This window comes from Palaemon carinicauda, chromosome 18, assembly GCF_036898095.1.
Source record: "Palaemon carinicauda isolate YSFRI2023 chromosome 18, ASM3689809v2, whole genome shotgun sequence".
NCBI lineage: Eukaryota > Metazoa > Arthropoda > Malacostraca > Decapoda > Palaemonidae > Palaemon > Palaemon carinicauda.
Window position 1 is genome coordinate 18,706,998 of NC_090742.1, and position 14,366 is coordinate 18,721,363.

At 34.0% G+C, this 14,366-nt stretch overlaps 1 protein-coding gene and 1 long non-coding RNA gene across 2 annotated transcripts in view; one reads left to right on the plus strand and one right to left on the minus strand.

The window, feature by feature from the left end:
• LOC137657666 (uncharacterized) overlaps positions 1–14,366 on the plus strand; it is a 415,410-nt gene that overhangs the window by 79,538 nt on the left and 321,506 nt on the right. The gene's annotated exons all lie outside the window — the stretch shown is intronic.
• On the minus strand, positions 10,870–12,884 carry LOC137657004 (pro-resilin-like). Its single transcript, XM_068391353.1, has 3 exons — positions 12,773–12,884; positions 11,401–11,511; positions 10,870–11,274 (listed from the first exon to the last, which is right to left on the minus strand). The coding sequence occupies exons 1-3, from the start codon at positions 12,782–12,784 to the stop codon at positions 10,960–10,962; spliced, it is 438 nt and encodes a 145-aa protein (XP_068247454.1). The 5' UTR covers positions 12,785–12,884; the 3' UTR covers positions 10,870–10,959.

Consider the following 14,366-nt stretch of genomic DNA (forward strand, 5'->3'; position numbering starts at 1 on the left):
AAGAAAGAGTAATTGGAGTAATTCATAAGTAAAGAAATTCGGTCAGGTTTGAAGTTTGTTGCTGAGGAGCCCCGTAGAGGGAGCTGGGCCTTTGAGGAGATGGTGACAGAGCCGAGTATTGTCTGTTGTTGGTCGACTTTGTCTCGGGGAATCTGGCCTCGCCCTCGTATTCGACCGTGGGCTGGTAGCCACCGAGGCGGTCGACGGTGTAGGTGACGATCTGTGTGCGGCCGTCGGGAAGGGCAATCCGGTATTGGCCGGTGGTGAGTTTGCCGTCCGAGTTGGATTCGTGGCCGAAGTCGAGTCCACTGTCGTCATCCTTGACGGCGTAGCTGAAGTCGAATGGTATTCCCTGAGGGGGAGAGCGTTGGTCGGATTAGTGCTTAAGGCATATGTATAACTATGAATGATAAGCGTATAGGTGGGAGTAAACATTTTGTTCGTGCGTATGAGTGTATGAATATATTGCAAGTTCTTTTGATTGTCAATTTGTAACGAACACATTTTTTGGTGATTTTTATCATCTAAAGTTTCATGTTGGAAAAAACAAATATTAGTTTATTTATTTCTGGTTTTTATAGACCACCTGTTAATAAATATTCGAAAAATTATGTAATTAAATAGAGTAAAATAAACTTAATTTCTGGTTTCTGAGAATAAAAAAGGATTGTAAAGAATGGAAATTAATAATCTGATGATTGAATACATAAGCGCTGAATGAGAGAAATAATGAATGACTCCATCAAGCGTTAATGCTCATGGGGCGCATGCAAGTTTTATTAGGTTTACTACACCTCTCCATCTCGTGATCCGCCCACCGCTCTTCACCTACACTGTCTAAAGTAGTTTCAGGAGTTTTGTTATATTAATTTCGGCTGGCCGCTCGGAAGAATTTCCGAGCGGTAGTGCTTTACTAGATGGGTGCATTGCTAACCTGGGGGTTTCCAGTGTAGCGATTTATAGAAACTACGAGGCTGCTCGGGTAAAATCCTCTCATGCGAAGACATTCCTGCTAACGAGTGGAAATATTCCCGTACGGAAAAAATACGCTTGTTTGAAGAGAGCCTTATGGATTTATATTACCTCATGCGTTTCCTGTGATGCCTGGAAACTGGGCGCTGCATAGTCATACCCGACCGCCGACGGTCTTTTGTCAGGGCGGGCCACAGCCACAGCTACCAAACACAGCAGTGTCACCTGCGAAGAAAAACGGCAGTGCTGGGTTAATGGGTATTCAACATATGGAGATCTTCTAAAAGATAATAAAACACTGGTCATAAAAACATATATATGGAAAGTAAGGTCTTTGTTATCTCAAATATCCCCAGGTCTCGTAATTATCTCTGGATAAAGTAACCTTTATAGGTTTGTTTGTTGCTGAGTGGGGATACCTCAACGTGGTGAAAGGATTTACGTATCGCTGTGATCAGCAAAGCCGTACTAGTAAGGGGTACTCATACTAATTTGGTTTGCTGTGAGCGATCAGACGAAAATCTCCCACCATCAGCGGTTCGCAGTTGGGCAGCGTGGTGATGAAAACTGACCAAATTCCAGACATGAATTAATGTCTGAGGAATTTGTCCTACAATTGACCAGAAAGAGCTGCATTTGTTGTTGTTGTTATTTTGAGGAGTGAGATTCAAATAGTTTGAATCGTGCACAAATCTTAGACCTTAAGAATCACATCTTGGACTTTGAAGTCTGTTGTTCAAAAGTTTATAATTATTCATTAACGTTGGTGTTTAAAGGTTTAAAGGCTACTCATGAATGGCAGAAGCAAGAGACAGTGACATTGCCTTATCGAGCAGGACAATGTCCTAGAAACTGATCATATACATGATCAGCGCCCAAGCCTACTCTCCACCCAAGCTAGGACCAAGGGATGGTCACGCAATGGATGCTGATGACTCAGCAGATAGACCTATAGGTTCCCCCAACTCCCCATCCTTAGCTCACAAGGATGGTGAGGCTGCAGCGACTAAAGGAACTAACGAGATTCAGCGGGACTCAAACCCCAGTCTGGGGATCACCAGTCAGGGACTTTACCACATCGGTCACTTAAACTCTAAGCTATCATTATTTGACTTTCGTTGACGTTGTTTATTTCTTGACACGACAAACTAAGTATAATAGGTTTTAGACTAAACGCAAAAGTTGGTCCTGTTGTCTGCGAATATTTTCAGCCTAACCCAATGTTTTCAAAAGCTTTATTTACTATATATTTCCCTCTGTTCTCTAAATAGAATTTCATGAAAGACTAACAAATAATGAAAAATCCGAAATTTCTGTTAATGGAGACGATTGCATTTTTGAAGGATTATTTAATAAGATTCTACAAAACATTTAAATCTGATTTTTTGCTTTCTTTCAAATTTAATTTTCAGGTTTATTGTAGAGATATTTAGATATGAAAGGACATATCGGTTTCTTAAACATTTACGAATTCAAATGATTCAATCCAACAACAATTTGATAAAATGTATTTTGAAAATTAAGGAAGCACAAACTCCTTTCATTATTATTATTATTATTATTATTATTATTATTATTATTGTTATTATTATTATTATTATTATTATTATTATTATTATTATTATTATTATTATTATTAGCTAAGCTCGAACTCTAGTTGGAAAAGCAAGATGCTATAAGCCCAAGGGCTATAACAGGGAAAAATAACCTAGATCGGAATGGAAACAAGGAAATGAAAACAAGGGAAATGATACACTCAAAATAAAATCTTTTAAGAACAGTAACATTAAATTAGATCTGTCATATATAAACGATAAAAACTTTTAAAAAACGAGAGGAAGATAAGTAAAGCAGACTTACCTTCGCGTACATATCAATGATGCTCTAGATTCGAATGTGGTTTGAATTCGGACATTACTCATAAATATATATATATATATATATATATATATATATATATATATATATATATATATATATATATATATATATATATATTTACATATACATATATATACATATACAAATACACACACATATATATATATATATATATATACATACCAACATTTTCACGGTCAAGCCCCTCCCTCCCCCACCTTCACCCAATCGTTTAACCCAGTGGTTCCCAACCTTTTTCCTATCATTTCCCCCCTACACCCAGTGCAACCCTCCAGATTTCCCCTTCTTGTGTGAGGGAAAGGGTAGTTGAAGCACACTGTGACGACTTACTAATTTATTTTTCCATTATACAAATATACTGATAAACAAATAGTTACAGAGTAAAATGGATAGAGAGCAGTTAGTAACAACTAACCGCATAGCCATAGAGCTATGAGGTTAGTTGTTACTAACCGCTCTCTATCCATTTTACTCTGTAACTATTTGTTTATCAGTATATGGAGAGCGGCTAGTAGCAAAATAAAAGGACTTTTGTTTATTCTTCTACTTCAAAATTGAATTAGTGAGAAGGTTAAGGCTGCTTCTTGTGCACCAGTGTATCAATATCAGGGCTAGCTTTATCACCTGATAATTTTTAGAGTTAGTAGGTAGTATAATTATTTCCCCCCTGGTAGTTTCAAATTTCCCCCCAGGGGGAAATTTCCCCCAGGTTGGGAACCACTGGTTTAACCTGTTACTGACAGGCTCTTCGTTTTTTTTTTTTTTTCTGAAAAACTTGTTAGCTTTACGAGTATCAGTAAAAAATATTCTTGAGGGCAAGGTCTGAATACCCATGTAGCATATGCTAGACGACCTCCGGCAGTTCTAAGCATTGCATATGCATAAGCGTATGTGAATCACTCGGATATAAATGTAAACAAGTACGCTGTTAGAAATTTATCGTAAAAAAACGGTAAAAATCCTAGAATAAATATTGCTAAAAATTTACTGTTTTAAAATTTGGTATATTGACGTAAAGAAGTGATATTACGGTGACCAACCCGTAAAGCATGATAACAAAGTAAGGTAAAATTACGGTCGCCTGTATTTTACTGAAATACGGCTAAGAACAGTATATTTTCACAGAGAATAGCCGATTAGAATTACGATTTTTTTTAAGTGTATACAAATTTGTATTCGTTACAGTGTTTATTTTTCTGTATCAAGTAATTAATATTAATTAGATTGCGTGAAATATTAATTTCCTTTCTTAAAAGTTATCACAAAGGGAAGAATGACTACTAATTTGCTTTGTAAACTTGACTTAGAAAAGCTGAGGAGATCTATTTTGTAGAGGGTTCCTTCCTACTCGTAGGTCAAATATGTATAAGAACACAGTCATTTCCTGATTGCTCTTTTGGATGTGAAATTTTCTTTGTGTGGAACAAACAACAAAACATCTAAGCCTAGTAATATGTAGACATGCAAGACACACATGTTCAATATATAATTTACTGGAATTTCAAAGAATATCCCATTTATATGTAACATTTATTTGCAAGTAAATACTTTGCTATTTTCGATGTTTGAAGTTATTTGTCGAAAGATTTACAAACCCCTTTTAATTTGCAGCCTCTATTTGTAAGTAAAAATTTTACTGTTTTCGGTGTTTGAGATGATTTGCCGAAAGATTTCAGATAACCTATTAGAAGAATCTTCAGTTGTATACGAATAAGACTTTCAGAAATATAATAGCACTTCATGGGAAGAATACTAATACATTTGATAATGGGCCATAAAACAGAGATGAATATATATAGCATATTTTCCGAGAGATATTTGCCATCTTACGATGGAAGAAATGCAATAGCCCATTTGAGCCTAGAACCAATTTAAGCTATCTAATGATGTAGGTTAAAAAATGACACACTTTTACGAGGAACTAGGTCGTAACAGATATATTTTTTTATATACTGTATATACAAATATATATTTATATAAACAAAAAAACAAGGTGAAAACGTATGAGGTTTGTGTCCTCTGAACCTAATTCGTCATACTCTAGGTCGAGAGAGAGAAAAACTAGTCTCTTGGGTTGTAAAAGTGAATTCATGTTGAAGTTATTAGAATTTCGGGATGGAAATATTCGTTTAGTTTCTTGAATGGGGCTTAATAATTGCGATACATTCTTAAATAAGATTTGGAAAAAAAGTGAAAGTAAAATCAATATGAGTAATATATATATATATATATATATATATATATATATATATATATATATATATGTATATATACATATATATATATATATATATATATATATATATATATATATATATATATATATATATATATATATACATATACACACACTCACGAACACATATTACATATACAAACACACACACACACTATATATATTTATATATATATATATATATATATATATATATATATATATATATATATGTATATATATCATGTATATATATATATATATAGATATATTTATTCATTTATTTATATATACACACTCCCACTCACACACATTACATATATAAACACACGCACACACACACACTATATATATATATATATATATATATATATATATATATATATATATATATTCTATATATACACACTATACATAAATGAGGTTATAACATAATGGCGTCACGTCCTGTGAGGAAATAAACACTCACCCACATGCGTATAATGTGTAATACTCACACACATACATACATGTACAGAATGAATATATATATATATATATATATATATATATATATATATATATGTATATATATATAAAGATATATATATATATATATATATATATATATATATATATATATATATATGTATATCTTGAGATGAGACTACTAGCCTCAATGTCTTCTGTGCCTTTTGATTCCTATCGATAGGTCAACTGAGAAGGCGGGATAGAACAACGGTCCTTTCAATTGCGATCCAGTGTTATTGATGGGGTTGCAGTTCAGAGATACAGTTATTCTCATTTATTTGTAAAAACACGATGCTCATACTATTACTGAAAGACTGATAGCCTAAGATAACAAATTGGCATTGATTGTTTTGGGGTTGTTAGGAATAGATAAGAAATTGGTGATTAATTACCGAAGTGAATTGTTGATTGTTGGAAGAGTTAAAAGACAGGAAAATCGATTAGTAGTATTATTTCGAAATGATTGATTGATTGAATTAATATGGTGACTGGAAGGACGTCAATTGAGAGAGGGAGTGAATATGGATATAACTTAGGGAATGAACGAAATCAAAATTGATCACTAACTTTAAGAAGAAAGTAATTGATAAGAATTGAAAACTATTTTTAACTATTAGCAATAAACCTGGTAATTAAGTTAATTAGATTACCGATAAGGGGATTTGATAAAGGATTGAACACTTGCTAAATACATTGATGTAATTGAAATGGTTTAAATCCGCAGACTGAATGACAAGTATGACAAATAGCTGAATGATTTACTGAATTCTTGCAAAGTTTGATAAGGAGTGTCTCACTAATTGATCGATGTATTTGATAAAGGATTAATTGCATCTCAAGAAATTTAATTTGAGGTTGGCTCAGGTAGAAAGTCAGTGGAAATGATTATGATTGGATTAAAGGTCACTCTTGGGGATCAGGTAAAGGCCCAGTTTACATATCAACATTACGAATGCTTCCGTTAGTAAGCTTTTAAATGGGCCATTATTTAGAGTTTTTGATAATCGGCTATCGATTAACGTGCGTTTTACATGAGCAGATTTTTTTCCGTACAGAAATATTTCCGCTCGTTAGCAGGCATGTCTTCACACGAGCGGATTTTTCCAGAGCTGCCTCGTAGTTCTATAAGTTGTTACACTGGAACCGCGCGGGTTAGCTGTAGAGTCGGCTAGTAAATCTCTGCCGCTCGGAAATTCTTCCTTGCTGGTAGTGTATGAAGGGTCTCATTGATATGTATTGATTTCTAATCCGCGGTTTTTCCATGTGGCATCAATCTGCTAGTGTGAAGCGGGCCTAAGCTATTTGAAAACTATTAGAGGGCTATTTATATTATTTTAGACCTTTTGATAAAGTTATCTGGTTTGAGATGCGTACTCAAGGCGGGGATAATCTTGGTATATTGGTAATGCTCCTACCTAGCAATATGTTGGACGGAAGTCTGAGACTCGCTCAAGCTCGATAGTTTCTCCAACCTCACCATCCTTGTGAGTTAAGGTTGGAGTTTTGGGGGAAGCTTATAGGTCTACCTGCTGAATCATCAGCAGCTATTGCCTGGCCCTCCCTGGTCCTAGTTTGATGAGAGTAGCTCGGTTGCTGATCATATGTATAGTCAGTCTCTAGTATATTGTGCCGTCCCTTGCCTTTAACATTCATGAGCGACCTTTAAACGCTTTCCAATTAATTTCCAAACATTGTCGAAATTCAGAATAAGTCTTTACAAGGTGTTCGTGTTTTGCCAAACACTTCTTTGGCCTTGAATAGTTTATTATGGAAAATATGGATGTTACAAAGGTTCACAACGATAGCTAATGTAGGCTTTCAGCTAGTAAAGCTACCATGCAAAGCTAGTCTGTAAACATTTCTGTAAAGCTAAGGAGTTCAAAAGTAGCTGACATCCTTATAGAGGCTTCACCTACTACAAGTTAGTCGGTTGCAGAAAAGCAATTTATAAGATGAAACGAGTTATTTGTATTCTTTGATATTTGTTTTTCCTTTACTGAAAACATTGTTGTCTTTGAAGAGATTTGAAAGGGAGGTTTATGTGTGGTGAAATACTGGGGAATTTACAACCACATATGTTTACTTTCTTTAAACTGTAAACCCTCGTGCACCAACTTCGCACGAGGCCAAGTTACATAACTGAGAAACACACTTACGTAAAAGACATTTGCCGTTTACCTTGCCTTTGATTCAAAACTATATTTTTTGCACTAATTCTTTTGGGGTGATGCCACACGGGTTCACAAAGACTCAATTAAAAAGTTTGACATATATTTAATATTTAAAGTACACAAACAAAAATCATCAGAGTTACGTTAAAGAGCGAACATTAACATTACCACAAATGAACAAAATTTACGTTACTTGATAAAAATTAAACAAATATCAAACGGGGTTACAGAGTATTCTTATAAGAACATTGCTGCAACAATGCGATGGTTCACGAGGTGATGATGGCGGTCGGATTCAGGAGAATATCTTCTAATTACTTGCCTTTTGGAGTTAACTGCTCAAAGAGGCCTATATTCACCTTTCAACCCTGGAAGAAAACTCAGGAGGAGTATATTGCATAGCATAGTTGTCAGATCTACAAAATTACAGGGTTACGTAACGTAACATCAATTTAAAGATAAACATCAAGTGCTCTAATCGTAACCCAACATACGCAAAAAAAGGGGTTTCGTCTAGAAGGCAAGTTTAAATTACTGGCATGTGCCCTTACAATAATCAAACAACATATATAATCTCCACAGGAAGAAGTTTGACAACAATGGGATGTTACGTAATTTTATCTGATCCAGATGGATAAAATTTGCAAGAAAGTTAGCTTATTACTTTAAATATTATTATATTAATTCATACAAACTCATTGATATAGTTAATATGATAAAACTACTTCTGTGGAGGAAAATAATCACATTTAAACATATATTCATAGAAACTGGGAAATACATTAGAAAACGAACACTCTTAAAACTAAGAATACTTTTATTCAAGGGGAATAAATGTATGTATAGTCAGTCTCTAGTATATTGTGCCGTCCCTTGCCTTTAACATTCATGAGCGACCTTTAAACGCTTTCCAATTAATTTCCAAACATTGTCGAAATTCAGAATAAGTCTTTACAAGGTGTTCGTGTTTTGCCAAACACTTCTTTGGCCTTGAATAGTTTATTATGAAAAATATGGATGTTACAAAGGTTCACAACAATAGCTAATGTAGGCTTTCAGCTAGTAAAGCTACCATGCAAAAGCTAGTCTGTAAACATTTCTGTAAAGCTAAGGAGTTCAAAAGTAGCTGACATCCTTATAGAGGCTTCACCTACTACAAGTTAGTCGGTTGCAGAAAAGCAATTTATAAGATGAAACGAGTTATTTGTATTCTTTGATATTTGTTTTTCCTTTACTGAAAACATTGTTGTCTTTGAAGAGATTTGAAAGGGAGGTTTATGAATGTTAAGTGATCTATGGGTCGTAAATTTTTATATTTGTTTTTCCTTTACTGAAAACATTGTTGTCTTTGAAGAGATTTGAAAGGGAGGTTTATGAATTTTAAGTGGACCAAGGGTCGTAAATTTTTATATTTGTTTTTCCTTTACTGAAAACATTGTTGTCTTTGAGGAGATTTGAAAGGTAGATGTAAGAATATTAAGTGAAGCTATGGGTCGTAAATTTTCCCAAGTTATGTCCCTCGTCCATCCAATCAATCTGATTCAAGTTTGCCAGGTTCTTAATTTATAGTAAGATGTAATAACTATAATATTTCTATTTATCTTATAGGCGTAGAATTACTAAAACGAAATTTCTAAACAGTTTTCTTTTCCATATGCTGATATATCATGCCCACGTAAATAGCTCTCTCTCTCTCTCTCTCTCTCTCTCTCTCTCTCTCTCTCTCTCTCTCTCTCTCTCTCTCTCTATGTAATATATATATATATATTATATATATTTATATATATGTATATATACAGTATATATATATATATCTATATCTATATCTATATCTATATATACATATATATATATATACTGTATATATATATATATATATATATATATATATATATATATATATATATATATATATATATATATATATATACTTGTGTTTGTATATTTTACTACAGTGGGAAATAAGATTAGTTAGACACGTATTCATATCAATAAGGAAATTAATCTTATAGCAAAATGGAACAGCGGTGTTGTAGGGCTAATATAAGCAAGTTGCTTGGTATTTAAAAGATTATGTTAGACATCAATAGAGAGAGAGAGAGAGAGAGAGAGAGAGGGAGAGAGAGAGAGAGAGAGAGAGAGAGAGAGAGAGAGAGAGAGAGAGAGAGAGAGAGAGAGAGAGAGAGAGAGAGAGCATCAGCGTAGGCCCTAAAGCTTTGACCTAGATCTGACCCCTACAATAAGGTTATGAACGGTTTATAACTTCTCCTTAAGATGTCTGGACATTTTACACCAATATACTTTAATAATAACTTATTTCTGGCTACTAGGGGCTGCATGATTTTCTATGACCTGTGGATTTTTGTTTCTTATAATGGTAATGAAGATGGCTTAACGCTTGTGTTATTAAATTAATATTTTTCTTATGGGTCTTCAATTATGAGTGGGGATAAATGTAAAATTATAGATTAAAGTAATGAATACTGTGAATTTTAACATCTTGGGTAGATACTTTCTGTTACGTTTTCTCTTTTAATGTATGCAGAAAGTCAAAGAAAAACTTTAGAACTTCAGAAAGCGACGAATTGTTTTTAATACCTGTCTTTTCCATGAAAAGTTATTTTAGGTAAAAATACAATGATGTCGGATATTGTCTTCAGGGAATTGTTTATTACAAGATAAATTTATGAATAACAATGCACGAAGGAAAGGTAAATGAAGTGGAACATATATTTTCAATCTTTATTTTGATCATGAAGAATGCTGTGCTTTACAAGGGAATCCACTAAAAAAAAAAAAAATTTCAACTCGAAGGATTATGCGACTATTACTGGAATATGTGAGTGACATAAATAGATATGAGTTAAATAATTATGTTTTATTACAAAGGAGCTTCGTAGAGACCTGCTATACTCAATTTTCTTTATTGAGGCGCATATGCACTGACTCGCAGCGGTGCCCTTTTAGCTCGGAAAAGTTTCCTGCTATCTGATTGGTTAGAATTATCTTCTCTAACCAATCTACGAGCATGAAACTTTAACGAGCTAAAAGGGCACCGCTACGAGTCAGTGCAAATCTGCCTCACTAAAAAGAATTGAATCTAGTTGCTGGCCAGTAAGAGTCGGGACTGAATAAGAACTGAAAGAGGTGACTGACATAAATAGATATGAATTGAATTATTATGTTCTTTTACAAAGGAGCTTCGTAGAGACCTGCTGGTTGCTGACCAGTAGGAGTCGGGGCTAAATAAGAAGCGTCTGGAGCGGGATTTTTGCCTCTGTTGACGGTTGGTGGTTCAGGGTATCTGGCCTCGCCTACGTACTCGACCGTAGCTTGGTATCCACCGTGCCGATCAACGGCATAGGTTACGATTTGCGTGCGGCCGTCGGGAAGCGCGACGCGGTATTCGCCAGTGGTGAACTGCCCGTCCGAATTGGAGTTGTGGCCGAAATCAAGTCCGCTGGCGTCATCCTTGACGGCGTAGCCGAAATCAAATGGCATGCCCTGTGTTATAGGAAAATTACATTATAATTTCATCCAAGCAGATATAATATTGATTTTATAAACACATATTTGCTGATTTTTCAATGGCCTAGATGCAAGAAAGTTTCCTCGAGAAAAATATGTCACCTCTTGTGTTTCCTGGAGCAATGTTGGTGCAGGGGCAGCGTAGTCATACCCAGTTGGCGCTTGCTTGTCAGGGCGGGCAAGAGCCACTGCTACCAAACACAACAGCGCTACCTGAAGAGATACATAGGTAGAAACAAATAGCATCTAAATGTCGTTTGGAAGATAATCAGTTCTGACAAATCATAAATCTATTTTCAGAAATGTACGAAGTTGATTGATCGTTGAAATTATATTTCATTACATCGAGCAAAATGTCAGACTTTAAAGATACTTAGCTTATATATAACGAATTTCCTCCTAAATCAGTAAAAATCCTGAAAATTGTTAATTAATCCCGTAGATTTTTCGTGTGTCGTTTTATGGAATCCTTTTTATCCAATGAATGAAAATTGTTTATTTATATACTGTATACTAACATTCAGGAGTGTGGAGTTGGACATTCTAAATAGCCGGGGGTAATTGATAAACTAATACAGAAAACAAATACAGAGTGAGTTGATGAACACTATTATTATTATTATTATTATTATTATTATTATTAGCTAACCTACGACCCTAGTTGTAATCGCAGTTTGTTATGAAACCAAGGGCTCCAGCAGGGAAATATAGCCCAGCGAGGAAAGGAAATAGGGAAATGAACTACTTGAAAAGTAATGAATAATTAATATAAAATATTCTTAAAACCTTAACAACATTCAAACAGATTTTTTTTCATAAATAAGCTATAAAGTGATGATTATGTGAGCCTATTCAACAAAAACATTCGCTGCAAGTTTGATCCTCTGAAATTTCAACGATTCAACTATCCGATTAGAAAGATCATTCCACAACTTGGTCACAGCTGGAATAAAACTTCTAGAATCCTGTGTAGTATTGAGCTTCATGATGGAGAAAGCATTACTTTTCAACAAATCATTGTGATGGAGTGACAAACAACAGACCCTTGTCGCAGAAGGGCGAGGTGAATGTAACTGACTTTATTCAACAAGATAACGAGCTTATGTACAAACAGTTGGGGGCAACATGGAACAAAATTCCAACAATGTGAAACATGCAATGGCAAGCTTCAACAGGTTTTTTCTATCATCAGTGAGCGAGAGAGCGAGAAATGAAAAAAGCAGTAGCATCACAGACCCTTCTCGCATATAGGCGAGGTGAATGTCTATTCAACATGATAACAAGCTTATATACGAAAAGTTGAGGGAAACAATGACACAAAATTCCAACAATGTGAAACATGCAATGGCAAGCTAAAATAGGTTTTTCTATTAAAGTGGGAGAGACCGAGAGATAAAAAAAAGACAATAGCATTATAGTGTATGAACACGTGTGTTACACCCTCAAAAACAGGATTGCCTCCAATCTCCCCTACCTTTGTGTACATGTCGGAAGTCGTTCAGAGTTCGTTATGAATCCTGGATCTGTTAATAACCTTTATATATCCACAGCAGTTCCACGGTCATGTACGGAAGGTCCGTTCACCCAACCGGACCACTTTTTTTAAGGGTTCGCAGACGGTGACTTCCTTTTATGAAAACAGTCGTAAAAAGGTAAACAATGTTCGTTCTCGTTTAATGAATGGTTATGAACTCTGCCCGGTTGTGACTCTTATGTGCTTGGAAGGTCAGGAGACGGCGAATTGGAGAGTTTAAGTAGATATCGTAGATTTGTTAATGAAATTGCATATGCTTGGAGTCAGATTTTAATCGGGAGTAAGAGAGGATATATATATATATATATATATATATATATATATATATATATATATATATATATATATATATATAGTTTTTTTGTGGAGCTATATTGTTGGACAGATATAGAATATATCTATTGTCTTTAGTGGAGTTATATTGTTATGGATTCTTATGTTGTTTATTGTGGTACATACATACATACACAAACACGCATATATATATATATATATATATATATATATATATATATATATATACATATATATATATATTTATATATATATATACATATATATATATATATATATATATATATATATATATATATGTGTGTGTGTGTGTGTGTGTGTGTATACATATATATCTCTTCTTAGCATGGTACCTTTTTTTCGAATGACAATTCGTAAGTGTAACAACTTCAATGTTTTCCTTAATAGTTCACCAACTTCATATTTTCCTTAAAGGTCACCAACTTCATATTTCCTTTAATAGGTCACCAACTTCATATTTTCCTTAATAGTTCACCTACTTCGTATTTTCCTTAAAAGGTCACCAACTTCATATTTTCCTTAATAGGTCACAAACTTCATATTTTCCTTGATAGTTCACCTACTTCATATTTTCCTCAAAAGTTCACCAGCTTCAAATTTTCCTTAATAGGTCACAAACTTCATAATTTCCTTAATAGGTTACCAACTTCATATTTTCCTTATTAAGTCACCAATTTTATATTTTCCTTAATAGATCACCAAATTCATATTTTCCTTTATAGGTCACCAACTTTATATTTCCCTTAATAGGTCACCAACTTTATATTTTCCTTAATAGGTCCCCAACTTCATATTTTCCATAATAGGTCACCAACTTCATATTTTCCTTATTAAGTCACCAATTTTATATTTTCATTAATAGATCACCAAATTCATATTTTCCTTTATAGGTCACCAACTTTATATTTCCCTTAATAGGTCACCAACTTCATATTTTCCTTAATAGGTCCCCAACTTCATATTTTCCTTAATAGGTCACCAACTTCATATTTTCCTTAATAGGTCAGCAGCTTCATATTTTCCTTAATAGGTTACGAACTTCATATTTTCCCTAATAGGTCATCAATTTTATATTTTCCTTAATAGGTCACCAAATTCATATTTTCCTTAATAGGTCATCAACTTTATATTTTTCTTAATAGGTCACCAACTTCTTATGTTCCTTAATAGATCACCAACTTCGTATTTTCCTTAATAGGTCACCAACTTCATATTTTCC